The sequence below is a fragment of the Ambystoma mexicanum genome, chromosome 1p, assembly GCF_040938575.1.
Source record: "Ambystoma mexicanum isolate Mex_15411 chromosome 1p, UKY_AmexF1_1, whole genome shotgun sequence".
Classification (NCBI taxonomy): domain Eukaryota; kingdom Metazoa; phylum Chordata; class Amphibia; order Caudata; family Ambystomatidae; genus Ambystoma; species Ambystoma mexicanum.
This window is the reverse complement of record NC_090921.1, coordinates 1,058,620,935-1,058,636,752: the sequence shown is the minus strand read 5'-3', so window position 1 is coordinate 1,058,636,752 and position 15,818 is coordinate 1,058,620,935. Positions and strand designations below refer to the sequence as shown.

At 43.8% G+C, this 15,818-nt stretch overlaps 1 protein-coding gene across 2 annotated transcripts in view; it reads left to right on the top strand.

Annotated features, from left to right (window-relative positions):
- Nucleotides 1-14,966, top strand: part of BCAR1 (BCAR1 scaffold protein, Cas family member) — a 329,630-nt gene extending 314,664 nt beyond the window's left edge. For both annotated transcript variants that reach the window (XM_069604505.1, XM_069604502.1), the window contains one exon: nt 2,470-14,966. In XM_069604505.1, the coding sequence (XP_069460606.1) occupies nt 2,470-2,979 (510 nt within the window). In that variant the 3' untranslated portion in view covers nt 2,980-14,966. The remainder of the gene's footprint in view (nt 1-2,469) is intronic.
- Nucleotides 14,967-15,818: the final 852 nt, after the last annotated feature.

The following is a 15,818-nucleotide window of genomic DNA, read 5'->3' as shown; positions in this document are numbered from 1 at the left end:
GGAATTCTTCCCCAGCTTCCTCCATCTGGAATGTTGAGGTTCGCCCAAAATTTTTTATTTAAAAAATAGATAGGCAATATAAAAAAAAACAATTGCCATTTTTTTTTCAAAGTCCCTATGTGAAATTTTGAGCAATTCAAGCTCAAAGATAGCACATGGGGGCATCCATTTTGTGAAATGGATGTCCGCCGCTGTGCTCGCTTTGGCTTTTGCGGCACTAATGAAGGAAAAGCCAGCCAGCTGTAGTAAACAAAAGCTACCACTGGGTGGCTTTTCCTTCAATGGTGCTGTACGCGGAGGACGGAGACCGGAGACTACAGGCAGAAAAGCTGCAGCTGCATCTCGGTAAGTGCTATTTTTTTAATAAAAATAAACACTAGCTGCGTTTTTTTTTCTAAGTTTTCCAGGCTGGAGGAGTCCGGAAAACCTAGAAATAAAACCACAGCTTTGAAAACGTTGTATTTATGTTTGCGGTCGCTTTTGAAGCGACCGCAAACATAAATACAACGTTATTGTGTTTGAAAACGCTGCAGGTTTTCTTTCTAAGTTTCTTAGGCTCCTCTGGCTCGGAGGAGCCTGAGAAACTCAGAAAGAAAAACCGCAGCGTTTTCAAACACAACCGCGTTGTGTTTCTGCCTGCCTTGGCTTTCACTTTGGGTCTCCGGTGCTCCCATGGGGGAGCACCGGAGACCCAAAGTGATAGCCACGGCAGGCAGAAACACAGCGCGGTTGTGTTTACATGCCGCAGTGTTTCTGCCTAAATCTGCTTTCCCATTTGGGGCTCTAGGGCTCCCTGTGGGATGCAGCTGCAGCTTTTCTGCCTGTAGTCTCCGGTCCGCGTCCTCCGAGTCCCGGCACCAATGAAGGAAAAGCCACCCAGTGGTAGCTTTTGTTTACTACAGCTGGCTGGCTTTTCCTTCATTAGTGCCGCAAAAGCCAGCACAGGCGGGCAGCCATTTCACAAAATGGATGCGCCCATGTGCTTGCTTTCTCAATTTTTGAGCTTGAATTGCTCAAAATTTTACATAGGGACTTCGAAAAAAAATAAATTGCCAATCGTTTTTTTTTTTATGTTGCCTATCTATTCTTTAAATAAAGTTTTTGGGGCGAACCTTTCCTTTAATACATTTCGTGCTCAATTGAAAACCCTGCTCGTCAAATTAATTTGAACCATGCAGAACGCAGTTGAAGGGTCTTAACCATCCATGTATATCCCATCTTTCACGTGTCTACTTCGTGTTTGTGTTGGTGCCCTGATGCCTGCGGGTCCCCGGGGCGGTATAAAAAATAAATCTTCCTCCAGTGAGTATGTAGGAGAGGGGAATGGAATGTAGGAGAAGGACATGTTACTGTTGTGACTACCCTGCTCCTCGTTCAGTCATCTTTCTTTCATGCAACCCTGTCTCCATCTCTGACAAATCTATTAATTGGGTCCAGCCGCGGGCGGGTGGCAAAGGACTGGCGTGCGTTTGGAGGGTAGGATCGGCTGGTTTGAATTCTGGCTCAGCCATTGCTGGATATGCGCCCTGGCTTTACTTGATTGTTGATGTGCAAAACAAATGACATTCCACGAGTTTGGTGGAAAGGGCACTTGCCCTGGGTGTGCATTAGCCTCTACGGTGAGTTACTTTTTGTAGAAGAATCCAGACCCAAGACCGGTTCTCTGCACCAAGGGCCATATAATCTTTTTTAAATTATTTATTTAACGTGATTTTATGGTTATACATTAGATGGTTATACATTAGACAACCTTTGATCAAATGTTTGGACTTCACATAAAATCTATTTGAATGTGATGCACAAATTAAGGCAGTTAAGAAAAACAGTGTCTATTGTTATATAGGCAGAGTTCATGTATCATTCATTTATTGCCTGGTGCTTTGTGTAACTTTTTTTTAATTTTTTTAATGCTTCTACTGCCGATTAAAACTGTCAAGCAGCCCAAGGCTCGACTTGTTCTTTGTCTCTAGTATCTGAATCAGATACCAGTCTCTACTTTGCCTTTGAATCTTCTCCCTTGCCCACCTTCTATGATCTAGTTTAGATAAGACAAAACAGCCACTACTCCTTTCTGCTGCAGATGCAAGCTGGAAGCAGATCAAAGCATTATTTCTAGTGGGCAATTTAGAACAGCTGGACCTCCGGTACTTCAAGCCATAGATCACAAAGCTTAGATTTGCCCAACAAGGATGCTTGGCTTAATTAGTATGATTAGTATATGATTATCTCGCATACATTTAATTTTTTTTAGCTCTCTTCTCATCTGCACAGATAAAGCAATACACTTGCATTTGTCTGTAGGTGGTGTCCTTTTGTTCAGGGGGGGTTGAAAATGGCGTGTTATCTGTGTGAATATACTCCCCTCACTGTTAAGTGAAATGGATGAACAGACTATGCTCACTTTAATAATGTGTAGTAGGGATTGGTTAGTGATTGTGTTTTTTAACAAGTGTTTTGTTTCTCCTTTAGCTGAAGCAGTTTGAGTGGTTGGAACCGGAAGTCATGCGGCCCATCAATAATGATATTTCAAATTGGACCCCCCCTGCACACTACAAGCAAACACCCAGTGCTCTGAGTACCTCGGACAAACAACTGCTCCTGTTTTATTTGGAGCAGTGTGAGACCAACGTCACCACACTGACCAATGCCATTGATGCCTTCTTTACCTCTGTCACCAGCAACCAACCTCCCAAGATCTTCGTGGCCAACAGCAAATTCATTATTCTAAGCGCACACAAGTTGGTGTTCATAGGAGACACCCTGTCACGTCAAGCCAAAGCCCAGGACATCCGCACTAAAGTCACCCACTACAGCAACCTGCTGTGCGACATGCTGAAGGAGATTGTGATCGCAACAAAAATGGCCGCTCTCCAGTACCCTTCGCCCTCTGCTGCCATGGATATGGTGGACCGTGTGAAGGACCTCGGCAATGGTACACAGCAGTTCCGAATAGTTTTGGAGCAGCTGGCTGCCCTGTGATGGTCCTTCCCCTCGCACATGGGAGGGGACTAAGCAGTGTTTTATGCTGCTAAAAAAAAGAAACCAGACTGATGTGACTGAGCTAATGACAGAACTTAACAGCAGAGAAGAAACCCATCCTATAATACTCACTGCAAAAAGCTGTACATGCATTTGTAAATATTGCAAAACACACTCCTTGAAAGGAGTGCTGGGAAAGGATGAATATATTTGTTTTCCTGGTTTGGCGACAAAAGAGAATATTGTAGCATATAGACTGTGCCTCCTATTAATCGCCGCTGGTTAGATTTTGACTGCTGTTCATTGTACTACTCTGTAATATTGCAAGAGGCAGACTGTTCTTTCCCTTCAAATCGAGGGACAAGGTGTTAGAAAATCATTATTTTTGATTCATGATTTTAAAATTATTTAAATTTTTTTACAGACCTGTTCTTTAGAACGGAAAAGGCACGGGGGGTATTCAGAGAAATGTTTGACGTGGCGGCCTTTGGCACGTTATTAAAGTAGCTACTGGACTGTTACAAATATACATTTTTCGACAATCCACAATTGTACGTTAAGCGCAGGCTCAGACTGACCTACAGGACAATGCTCGAACTGCAGGCCCAACATGTTAGTGTGGGCCAGTTCTCTTTTGGCCAAAGCAGCTCAGTTTGAGTTACTTAACTGTGCAGCTTGTAGTTTTGACCAGTGTTACTGAACAAATAGTCTTCAAAATGAAGAATTTGCTGCACCTTTTTCAAAAGAAACTTATTGCGTACACCTCGAACATTGTCACAAAAGGAAATAATTGTCCTTTGTTACTGTGGGAAACTTTTTCATTGGTGTCCCAGGTAATTTTGTGCCCCAGTCCGACCCTGGTTAAGTATAATTATCCTTTTTATTTTCTGTCTTTACATACGAAGTGACGGCAGAAAGGCTCAAGTAGAAAAAGGTTGGTGGGTTGAGTATATGATGGGCCCAGTAGCTACACCAAAGGTATGTTCTGAATTTTCTAGTTCGATGCTGGTCTCGAATTGTGTGTTGGGATGCTGTTCTCCAGTTGCATGTGTGACCCCACGCTAGCTGCTCTGGGTATGTAGGGCTCTGTTCCTCTTGTGCAATTCCATCTCAGTTGGCTTTGAAGTAACATTTCTGACTATTTCTTTTGCATGTTAGAGAAATGGTTTAAAATCCCAGTAAGGCTAACCTCACCATTCACTCCTCATGAGGTCTGTTCGTAAGGAAGTAATCAACATCTAATGATGTTCTATGTCATATATGGCGTGTACCTGAGTGTGTACCTTTCTTTGCAGCTTGACATTATTCAGTGTTTTCCATGTCCACCTCAGATGAAGCAGCTATAATGTAGAGCAGGACACTTTAGCAAGTATGCCTGGTACCTCCTGGCATGGCCCAAAACATGTTCTTCCCACAATAATGTGTCTGTGGAAGGGGTACTCTACTGGTGGAAAAAGACAAATGCCTTCAATGATGTCTTCATCAAAACCTTGGCCATCATTTTGACCTCCCTTAGTATGTTCATACTACTGGGGGGAAGTGTGGTGAATCGCGCCTTTAACCATGTGGCTCCGATCAAGCATTAAAGACCCAAATTAGACAAAGCCACAGCTGGCAAATGGTCCAACTTTGGCTTAGGATACACTTTTCAGGGATCCGAAAAGGAATTGAAGGTCCCAAAAAAGTACACAGCCAAATATGTCACGCTAACTATTCCCACAGCATGTAGGTTACTTCTTTCTCAAAAGGACTCTTAAATGGCAAGTCATGAAAGTCATTAGTCTGATGGCAGCCTGCTTGCAATAACTCCAGGGTCTACTTCACAACAAGCTCGACGCACTGTTTGTTGGGTACTCTACTCCTAGTGGATTTGTTAGAGCAATGTTCAAACACATGGGTTAATGTGCCCTGCATGGATTCTGAGCTGAGGTGAACACAATCCTCACATATTTGTTACCAGTGTGCCTCCCAAGTAACATTTGGAAACCAAAGGTGGTACATAAGGGAATGCCCATCCCCTGCCCCCGACGCCCATTGCCAAGCATTTCATCAATACCTCTGGATGAAAGTTTCATCCCACAGCTGCTCAAATACCCTAGCTTCACTAGTTTATGTAAAAAAAAGCCAATGGCGATTCTAAAACCTTACTGAAATAGCCGCACCTCTGGCCCTGCCACTTGCACTTAAGACCATGGAATATGTGACCACAGCCAAAATATGCACCTACCTGGAGCAATCTGACCAATTTAGCAAACAGATCTCTTTCTGGTCTCACTGTGGTACATAGACCCCTGTGGTGCATTCTGCCCAACAGCAAATACCAAGGCTTGCAAGGTGCCCTGATTTTGCTCAACATCTCTGTAGCCTTTCATGCCATTGCCCACAGTATTCTCCTTCACAAAACATAATGTGTGTTGAAGGCTTTGCTTTACAGTGGTTCCAATCTTTGCTTACATCCTTGTCCCAGCAGTTTAAACTCATCTCTTTTCTCGCCACGTTTCTAGCATTCTATGTGAGGCTAGGAGGATTCCTTTTTGGCATTTAATAGGGTTGCCTGGCAGAAGCCTAGATTTGTACAGCCTTTTATATTGCATGGTCATGTATGACATCCAGCCGCTTCGATTTGCAAAAGAGAAAGTCCTTAACTCAGCCAAAACTAAAGACGTGGTTACTGGGCCAGGTAAACCTCCAACCATCCTATTCAAGTATCCCTCAACCATTAAGCCACTCAACACTTAACCAGGAGGTCCATAACTTGAGTCCCATTCAATGTTTCTTCTTCATTCTTCCCTCAAGTGAATGCTTTGACAGAAGTGCCTCCTGTATGAGCTTCAAGAAATCTTTTTAGCCTTTTTGGTGGTAATGTCCCACCGGGGCTTTTGTCTCCGAATATACACACTTCCTGTCTAAGAATACTATCAAACTGCGACAGCCACAAAACGTTGCGCTCTTCATCTGCTGGCCACTGATGCATCCAACAGTGCCACACATCCAGACAATGGTAGATGAGCGCTTTACAAAGCCACATAAGAAGACTTAAAACAGCCACATCCCACCCTTCTTGAAAAATGCCCAATTAAGAAATTTAAAATGTTTGCTACTAATGGCCCCAATTACCTCACGAGGACGGTTTCTCACCGGCCTGACACATGCCTATGGTGTTGGCAGGGTAAAACAATCTATCACATCACCATGTGAAGTTCAAATGATTTGTATGAAGGACACTACGCAGCCAAGGATCCTTTTTCTGGAACTCCCTCCTTCTGCTTGAAACCTGCTTTTATAATCCACCAAAGAGGTCCGAAAACGTGCATGTTCAAATTGCTTTCTGACCAGTAACTGCTGTGACCTGTAACTGTTTCATTGTCCGCTCTGACTCATCCTACCTTTTGTTTCCTCTCTGTTCTTACAAAAGCCCTTTGAAGGAGCATTACAGATTTCTTTGGAGGTATGTCTTGTCCTCATTCGTACATACTGGTCGGACATCAAAGAATACGGTGTGCAGAGTGAGCATATTTCTGCAGTAGCTGGAAAAATAAATAAAAAAGGCAAGTGAAGCCCGAAGCAGCTGGGTGGCTCTTCCCATGCGCTCAACTCACTTCTCCAGTCCTATTCTTCCATGCTGGAGACTGGACATGTTTCAATGCGACTCGTGTATTCCTCCGGCTAGACCTTCTGTGTTTTCAACATAGTTTTTGGGGTTCTACCAGTGAATGAATTTCCTTTTCCTCAGTTCATGCTCCACTTTTCTGGTTTAAGAAAAATGCAAGAACTATTCCCATTACTTGTGCTTCCAGTGTGTGTGGCCCCAACAGCCTTGGCCTGACTGGACTTGCTGCAATTCCCTTTGCTACAAGACTCTCAAGAAGAGAGTCTCCTGGTACGCAGATTTCAGCAGGGCGCCTACTCACTTCAAGGATGGGGAAGATCATTCTTAGGGTTTCCTGATCACTGCTCACACATGCTCCCTTTCCATGGGCATTGCTTTTCCCAGATGCACCTATCAGGTCAGAGAATGAAGGCCACACATAAGGGACATTTAAAAAGATATTGGATTATGTATAATAGACACAAGGTCAGAATGACCATCTTGCCCACAGGTTAGACTTGCTGCACACTATGTACTGTTCCCCAGTGGTATCACCTGCCTAACAGGTGACGCCTGATACCCAGGAGCTGCGTTTTGCTCCTAGTCAACAAATCCTAATTTCGAACCCTTTACTGGATCCTTGCATGAGGGCTTTAAGGTGTTTAATACCTTAGGAAGGTCTGCTTTCAAAAGCATTGCATGGAGAAAAATGTGGCTGCGGACGGGGGTTTTCTGGTCCTCACTGAGTGCTAGGGGGATTTGCTAGCCATGACTTCAGCTGAGGGCCACATGCCTGGATGAGTTCAAACATCACTCCCAAGACCTTTTCTGTACAAGGCCGCTACTACAGGATCTGAGCGAGAAGTTATTGCCCCACTTCTGCAGGCCAGCTTACTTGACCAAGTTTTGGGGAAGGACTGATGGGTGTAAAGATGGAGGGTGCAGTCTGCTATCAAGCATCCCTGGTTGAGAATGTGAAGGGAGTCGTGGAGTAGCATCGGGGGCCTAAACTGTCCCCTAGTCGCCCAGAAACTGGCATTACTGAAGGAGGCCCTGCATTTTCCATTCCAGCATGTGTGACCATTGCATGCCCTGCAGCCATTTGAGGATGCTCCATGGCAAGTAAGTCACTCTTTGTATCAGGTACAGGTTTTCCTGCCATCATGGTACCAACTTGGTTGCAAAGCAGAAACCTGGGAGGAAAGAGCTAGGGTGCCAGTCCACCTACTCCTTGTGGCTGAGGAGAGATCCTTCCGGCTGCTATAGAGGTTCATTATTTCGGATTCCATCAAAGGATTCACAGACAAAGTCCTGCAGGTTCCTGTGGGTCTTGGCAGTGGACCGAAGTATTTTTAGTAGCCCCCTGACCGCTCGGGAATTTACCTAGCACTACACACAGGGTTTCAAAACCAAAACCTTTACTCATATTTTCTTGGCCTGGAGTTGGAACAGTAAATTATATGCCTCCCTCCTCCCTTGCCCCCGCCCTAACTATTTAGGAGAAAACAACTTGTATATCTCCAGCATTTCTTTTTTTGCATAGCCATTTCAAATTTGACTGTGATATGCCACCGGTACTGAGTCCCCTGGGGCAGTAATGAGGGAACACAATACTGTACTTGGATCCTGCACAGTCCTTGGTGCCTTCTGCGCCTCATGCTGTTTTGACTCCAGTGGCCCAGGTACCACTCCCTGATCAGTCTCATTCTCAACTGGCACTGAGCCTGTTTGCTACTTTTGAGCCAATCATCCTACCCTCGGATGTCACAGCATCCAAACTTCCCAGGATAGAGGACCCTGATCTACCTTTGGGGTCTGAGGAGGCCTGGACAGGGGAGAACTTTCCAGGCCACATAATCTGATGGTGCAGGCGATGGAGTAGGTGGGGTTGAACAGTCCGGAGCCCCTCTCTGAGATGGTAGTGTTTGCCCCTGCTCTAGCTACTTCACAGGAGAAATTGGGGATCCCTCTAACCCCAGAAATAAAGGTGACCGCTTGTGTTTGACTTCTTAGTCTTGTCACCTGTTCACAGTCCTCTGTCGTGTTGTTGGCTTTTTCTAAGAGCAGCGTCTTCCACTCCCATGGGCATCAGAATTGAATCCAACTCATTTCTTCTCTTCCGACAGGCTAATGTGAATGTGGTCAGAGCAGGGTTTAGCTATTGCCTATGGAAGAAGATAGTAGAGTACCCTTAGTACATCTCTCCCACCCCCTGACAAATATGACCAGCTCACGGCAGACCTACAAGGTGTTTTACATTCCATTTGACTCAAGGAAGCCGTTTGTAATTTTGGCCAATGAACAATCGACAGATACTCGCTGATAGGTCTGCGGCAGCTATTAAGAAAGGTCTCTCCTCCCTCTCCCCCCCTGAAGCAGCCTATTGATGCTTTTGCTCCTAGGAATGATGGGCGCTGCTCTGTGCCTGTTTTCTCTGCACTTCAATGAGTGATGAGCCTGCCAGGAGTGTTCTAGAAGTGGGCAATGGGGGAACCAGCAGAGGTCTCTCAAGCCCAAGGCTGGTGGCCTTTCTTCAGCAAAGAATTGATGAGTTCCCGGACCAGTCTTGGGGAAATTCTACTGTGGGCAAGGGACACGAATCCAGTTTTCTCCAGGCTTGGGGGGGGGGGGAGAGTGATCCCAAGGAAGCTTGGGTCTTGTCTGTAATGGCCCTAAGGCCACCTTTCCTCTTCCTGGTCTCCCTCCACATTTGTTTCCCTTCCAGCAGCTTGATGGCAGAAGTCCGCTCCGGGTGGATCTGGAGACCATCAAACCAGTCCTAGCTTGAGAACTGGACGGGGTTTCTACTCCCTAGTGTTTACAATAGATCAGAGGATCACCCGATCCTGAACATGCACAGATTCAACCTCTGCCTGCCAGATGGGCTAATAGTCAGATGTTCTGAAAACACTTCACATTTAGATAGTCTTGGGAGGATAGCTCAGCGGCAACGTGCTCGCCTTGGAAGCAAGATAACACGGAGCAACACAATTTCGATCCCCGAGTCCGCGCTTAGAAACCTCTCGGTATTAAGCGCGTTATAAAATAACCTATCATATATCATATCATTGGACTTGATTTGATCAACGTTGGTTCAGACTATGCCGAAGAACACGTTTGGTTGATTCATTGTGTTTGAGGCTGCTTTTTCAGGGCATGGGCAGAGAGGAAGCGGGCATGGGAAGGTAAGGCAGTGGGCTGAAAGGGCTAGTGGCAGGGCCTCGGGACAGGCAGGGACATGTACCAGGTTTCCCTTGACTTTTAATTAGGATCACCCACACCACTATGTGGATAACTAAAGCATGGAGGAAGGGAAACAGACTACCAATGCAAGAGTCATTACAGTGAGTGACATGCATTATATTGAAGTAGCAAGACTGGCAGCTCCCACCCAGCCCATCCCTTTCATTTTCTGGATAGAACAGAGTATTTCGGGTATGACAATCATGCACTGTCAAAATTGTGGCAGTTGTGTCGGTGTGCATGGTCTTTGCTTTCAACACATACTGGTAAAATAGCTTAGTCCACTACTGGTAAGATAGCTTAGTCCACTACTGGTAAGATAGCTTAGTCCAATAGTGCATAGCTCTTGAACCTGAAGGTCGCGGGCTCGGAACCCTGCAGGTAGCCTTTCTTCTTCTTGAGGTTGATCAAATGGATGTCATTGTGGGGAGAGGGCACTTTGGAGTCACAAATCAATATTTGGGGCTGGGCCTAAGAAGTGTCTGATGCAGCCTATCATTTGCAAGTAGCCAAGCAACCTTTAAACTGTCCTCCAAATATAATAAGGGCCTAGCACAGTTGAGCTTTCTTACCAGACATGAATAGGATCAACAACTGTTTAAGAAGTTGTTTTAAATCCGAGGGTATAGCTGTAAACTATTGACCAAAATATAAATGTATAATAAAAAAAGAAATCCAATCAAAGTAAGCAAACGCAAGTCCCAACTCTCCTTTGATATTAAATAATTGTAATCATTTGAATCGTAAACCTTCAATGTAAAATGTTGCACTATGTTCTCTTAATTATGTTTGCTCGTGTATTGATAAATAATGAAGTTCTGGAGACCCTTTGCAGGTATACAATGCTCTACTTTCCAGCCACACAGCTTCACAGTTGCAATATTGCAGTGCAGACTGGTACAGAATAAATACCTTTAACATAATTCCAAATATGTGAAACTCATGTCATTCTGAGCATGTGGTGATGCAGACATCTACAGGGCAAGAGCATTATCTGCTCATGTTTTCATTGACTCTTAAAGCAGGAAAATCTGGTGTTGCACCACAGCAAGGCCACCTGCTCCTCACCCATTTTTGGACCCTACAGGAGTTCCGCCCTGACCACCTACAGGCCTGGGAGGACAATTGGGTTGACTTATGTTGGGGCGCTTTGCTCAACCACTATTTTAGCAACTAGTTATCACTATGGTAGAATTACTTTGTGAAATGCTAAGGCATTGAGGCAGCAACTATAGGAGAATGTTTTCTTGTTTTCAGGGGAATACCATTTCTGCATTTCAATAGCATGGATTCTTCCAAGAACAGCAGATTCGGAAAGCAAATTAAGGTTTTTAAGTGCATTCTATTGTTGTTTCATATTTGCTTTTCTTCACAAAAGCACCACGTGTAGCCATACAATTATATTCAGGTCCATAGTTGGCATCCAGAACTGTGTATTTGCAGTTTCTGGTAGCATGGTCACTGGGTAGAGCCCTGCTTTCCCCACCCCATCGCACTTGTAGCACCATGAAGATTCCTACGTAGACTTTTTGGTCCGGATGACAGGACAAGACCACGAGTCCCAAGATTACCTTTTCTTTCCTTGTCATAGGCTCCTATTTCAGATGCCTTTGCTTTCTTCTAGTTTGGAATGTGATTTTTGATCTATTCCCTATCCAGATTCTCGTAAATCAAAAGTTTCTCTGAAAAATATCAGAATTGTAATGGAAGAATGGAACAATGTACAGTGCAGCCCACCACCCTCCATTGAAAGCACCTATTTAAAATGTACATAGTCTCCAAGATGTTGCCATTGGTAAAGGCAGTCTACTCACTTAATTTCTATGGAAGGTGGAGTTTTGTAAGTCTACAATTTCAGTGGAACCTGCATTTATAATATGATTGCGTGATAAACATTAACGTACAATGTTTTTGTTATTCTTATTCCAAATGGAGAGAGCGATGCAGTACATGTTTACTGTCTGTTCTGGAAAATTGATAGCAAAAACGGCAAGTGCTAAAAGCCATTGGCACAAAGTACCGTTAGAACTGCTTAGTTAAACGTAGCAAGACCTTTACAACTTAAAGCCTGTAGAACTCTCTTAAACGTTGTTCTATTCTCCCCTCACCTTCAGTTGGTGAAAGATTCATTCTTTTCAAAAATTACTTTCTTTTTAATATTTTCTCTTCCCCCTACAGGAAAAAGATTCCTTCTTAAACTCACTGTTAATCAAGTTTGTCCTGATTGTGCAGGGCTGCTTCATAATGTTGCATGTTCAAATCACCCTTGGTCAAAGCTTATGTGGGCTTGCTAATTGGGAATTTAGCCATTGGGCTGGTGCCACCGAAACACTGTTGGGGCAAAGTTACTCTTGTCACTATTAGGGATACATTCATCAGTCCAGTCTTAAATTTAGAGACCCCAAATATGCCCCACAAATAGAATGTCAATGTATCTTTAATTCTTCATTTTCTGCTATTTTACCAAAGCCACAGGGAGAGTTTGTCTCTGATCTTTGAAATGTATAGTTGTCTTTTTTACTCTTTTGACCAGCAGCGCTCATTACCCTCTGAGCCACTATCTGCACTCCCATCAAAGTTAAACCAATGTCCCAAGCTTTGCCGCCCACATTTTAGTCACAGCACCAAAGAACCATTCTTGAAATGAATGATGTGCTTTATAATAACTCAATGATGAGAAGCACCATCATTTAACCCTCACCAATCACTGGCAAAAGATGCTTGAAGGAGTCCAGCTTAGAATTAGACATGGATTCTTGATTGTCCTCTTAAATGTCGGGGTCCACTCAAAGATTTCAACCAGTCATTTTGTAGGATTAGCACACTGCATGCTATTGTAATAAGGTTATCCTTTTTATTATCCTGTTACCCAAAACAAGCACAGAAATATAAGATGGTGATGTCAATAACGATCCCATGCTGAGCGATGTGCTTTGCATCTCAAGCCGCCTCAGATGATTTGAGCATTTCCTCAGCCCATTTCCCATCTGCCCCTTCTCTACTCTTGTTGGCTGTACTCTGTGATGCCTGAGGGTCTAGTTATATTTCTCACTTGATCGACGCGGCAGGGCCCATTTTGACAGCCTATTCACATGCTTCTTACTCTCACACAAACACACCCAACGCATTCTCAAATGTTGCTCTTTTTGTGTAAACAAGGATGTTCTGGTAGAATCCTGTATCATCCACCTCCCTCCAAAAACTGGTCCAAGAGGTGGTGGTCCAAGTCATTTTGGCCAACTTATTATCCTTGGATTTGTTTGAACTCCCTGGAAGCACTATTGCGACGCTGGCGAAGGGTTGCTCTCTTGTTGTCTATTCTCCTCCTACTCCACTCTTTGGTGTGGTGGCCAGCTTATTTGTCAGCTGCCTTTACCCCAAACTGATTGGTACTGGGTATGATGGCGAAGGGTTACGCCATGCCTTTCATCCAGTCCCTACCTTTGTCTCCCCCATCAAACATGTGAAGTTAATGCTGGTGTGCAGGATGGAGAGAAACCATGATTTTCAAGGGAAGCCCAATTTACAAAGCGCATTGATCTTGTCTTGGTTATCAAGCATCTATCAAGGGTTTCGTGCTATTTTTACTACTTCATACTGTTGAAAGAACACCTGTACTTTCTCCTCCAAGGAATAGCAGAAAGCTCAGACCTGCTTTTGATCTTGAGGTCCTCAATGTACTGTGGAAAATTGAAGCGGTCCCTCAGTCCATATATTTTTGAAAGTAGATGGGATTTTTGGCATTTACCAAAAATAATTGTTCCCCCCTTGCTCTAATCACAGAAAGCACCAGTGGCTTATTATATGGAGCTGTGAAGATCAGTTTAAAGTTCATGTGGGATTGTTTGTTTTGCAATACTGTATGTGTGCGGCTGGGTATACTGTGTTATGCTGCCATTGTGTATCTGTGTATCATCTCTGCTGATAGAGGTTTGGCTATGTTACTATTTCCTCATCTGTAGCTAAAGATTTTATGGGGTGCTGAAAAGGTTTGTTGACTTCTTTTGACAATTGTAATTGTTCGAATTGCATTGATCACCCATGTACAATGTTAAAACCTCAGTTTGGGGTAGTTGATTAGCGCCCTCTGGCAATCTTCAAGTCGCAGAATGTGTTATCGTGCTGATATTGAAGCAGTGTTGTTACGTGAGCTACAGGCAATCTCTTACCATTATATGTACCCTGTGTTTCAGAATTCAACAGGATTAAGGTGTCATGTGTGCTAAACTTTATTTACGTCCTAAGGTACTAGCACACATCCACCTTTGACCATCTCTGATCCTTCCATGTGTTCCCTTTCAGTGCCCTCCGATACACCGGTGGTAACAACGTTGTGCACGCTTTTCAGAAGGGTTTTCACACTGTTATGAGCGATCTAATCCACTGTGAAAATCATTGGCGACTTGCATCTCATGGCTAAAGTTGAATTGGGAATGTTTCCTCCGTTATCCATGTCAGTTCATTTAATAGCTTTTGTCTATTAATTGTTTGGCTGAAGAGCGTTCTTCCTATGGGGGTTTAAAAGACTTCCTCTAGTAAGCATAAAGCGGCTTTGATGCATGTCATTGTGTAAGCTTGGGGAGCTCTAGAAAGGTGACATTGTGGCTTCAGGGCACACTTTTACCCCACACTGTGTTCAGCAGGGCAGTCCTCTGGGATCATATCTGTTAAAGATCCCGTCTACTTCAACCGAGTCTCATTCATCCCTGGTGGTTACACTACATTTGGTGTACTTTTGAGGTGTTAGGGTAGCACTTTAATGATTCGTCATCCACAAGAGCTTTTGTGATGTCCTGAAAATGCTTGCAGAATCAACGCATTTCCATATGTGGTGTTTGTGTTGCTGTGGGGACTGGGGGCACGGGGGCATTCTCACTTCAAGCATGGTTCACAGCTGGGTCCTCGACTTCCATGACAGGTTACACCCCATCTCAGTCCCTGCAGCGTTTGCACCATTCGCTTTTCATGTCTTGTGATTTAAAAGAGAAAAGATTTTTCAAGAACACTACAATTCGAAATGAAAATTAAAATGGTGCCTTGGAACTTGTGCAACCTCTGCTGATTCCCAGAGTAATGGAAACAATCCTAAAGCCTGTATTTATACACATTTTCATGTACTGTGGTGACATGTGGATGTATAAAGATTTGAATATAATTGCGTGTCATGGTCTAATTGTATTTTTATGCGTTCCTGCAGACGTTCAAAGTGTTAATGGTCACAGAGTAAGGTGTCATTGGCTTAAAGTATGTTTCATCATATAGTCATTTGTGGGTAATGTCAAATCAGCTGGAGTTTAGCAGTGGAAGCAAATTGACACCATTTTGTGCTTTGTATGTATGTATAGAAATGATAAACCTAGATAACAAAGTATTTGAGCACTCTGATGGGGGGATGCTTGAAGAGAAGTGTTTCCAGTTCCTTTCTGGATATTAAGAGGGGATGGATTTTTCTCATGTAGGTAGGTAGATTTTTTCATTTGATTTTTATGCACCAAAGTGCTTTGCAATTAAAACAGCGGTACACAATTAAGGTAAAACACAGTAGTTATGACCAAGATAAATCAGCTCCCCTGGTATGAGGTTATGTTAGCGAATTTTGTAGAGGGTTCCTTCTCCCGAAGGCATCTTGGTGCACATACAGGAAGGTGGCCAATCTAAAAGAGTAATATCGGGAGAAGACACCTGAATTCCAAGCGATTCAGGGAACCTCTGAGCGCAAGAGGCAGAGCATTCCACAGCTTACCAGCAGCGGTTGAGAATGCCCGGCCTCCCACTGGGTATGAATGGTGAAATGATGAAAGGTGATAGACAATAGATCCTTCTTTAAATATTTCTTAAAGATAATCAGTGTAGGAGAAAGACATACATCCAAGTTGAAAGTGAATAGAAGCTCAAGGAGGACAAGGAGTAGTGAGAAGAAATTGAGAAGCAGAATGAAGTGAATGTGATGGTTGATGCTTAAACAATAAGCGCCGAGCTGGGGGGGGGCATTACCACTTTAGGTAAT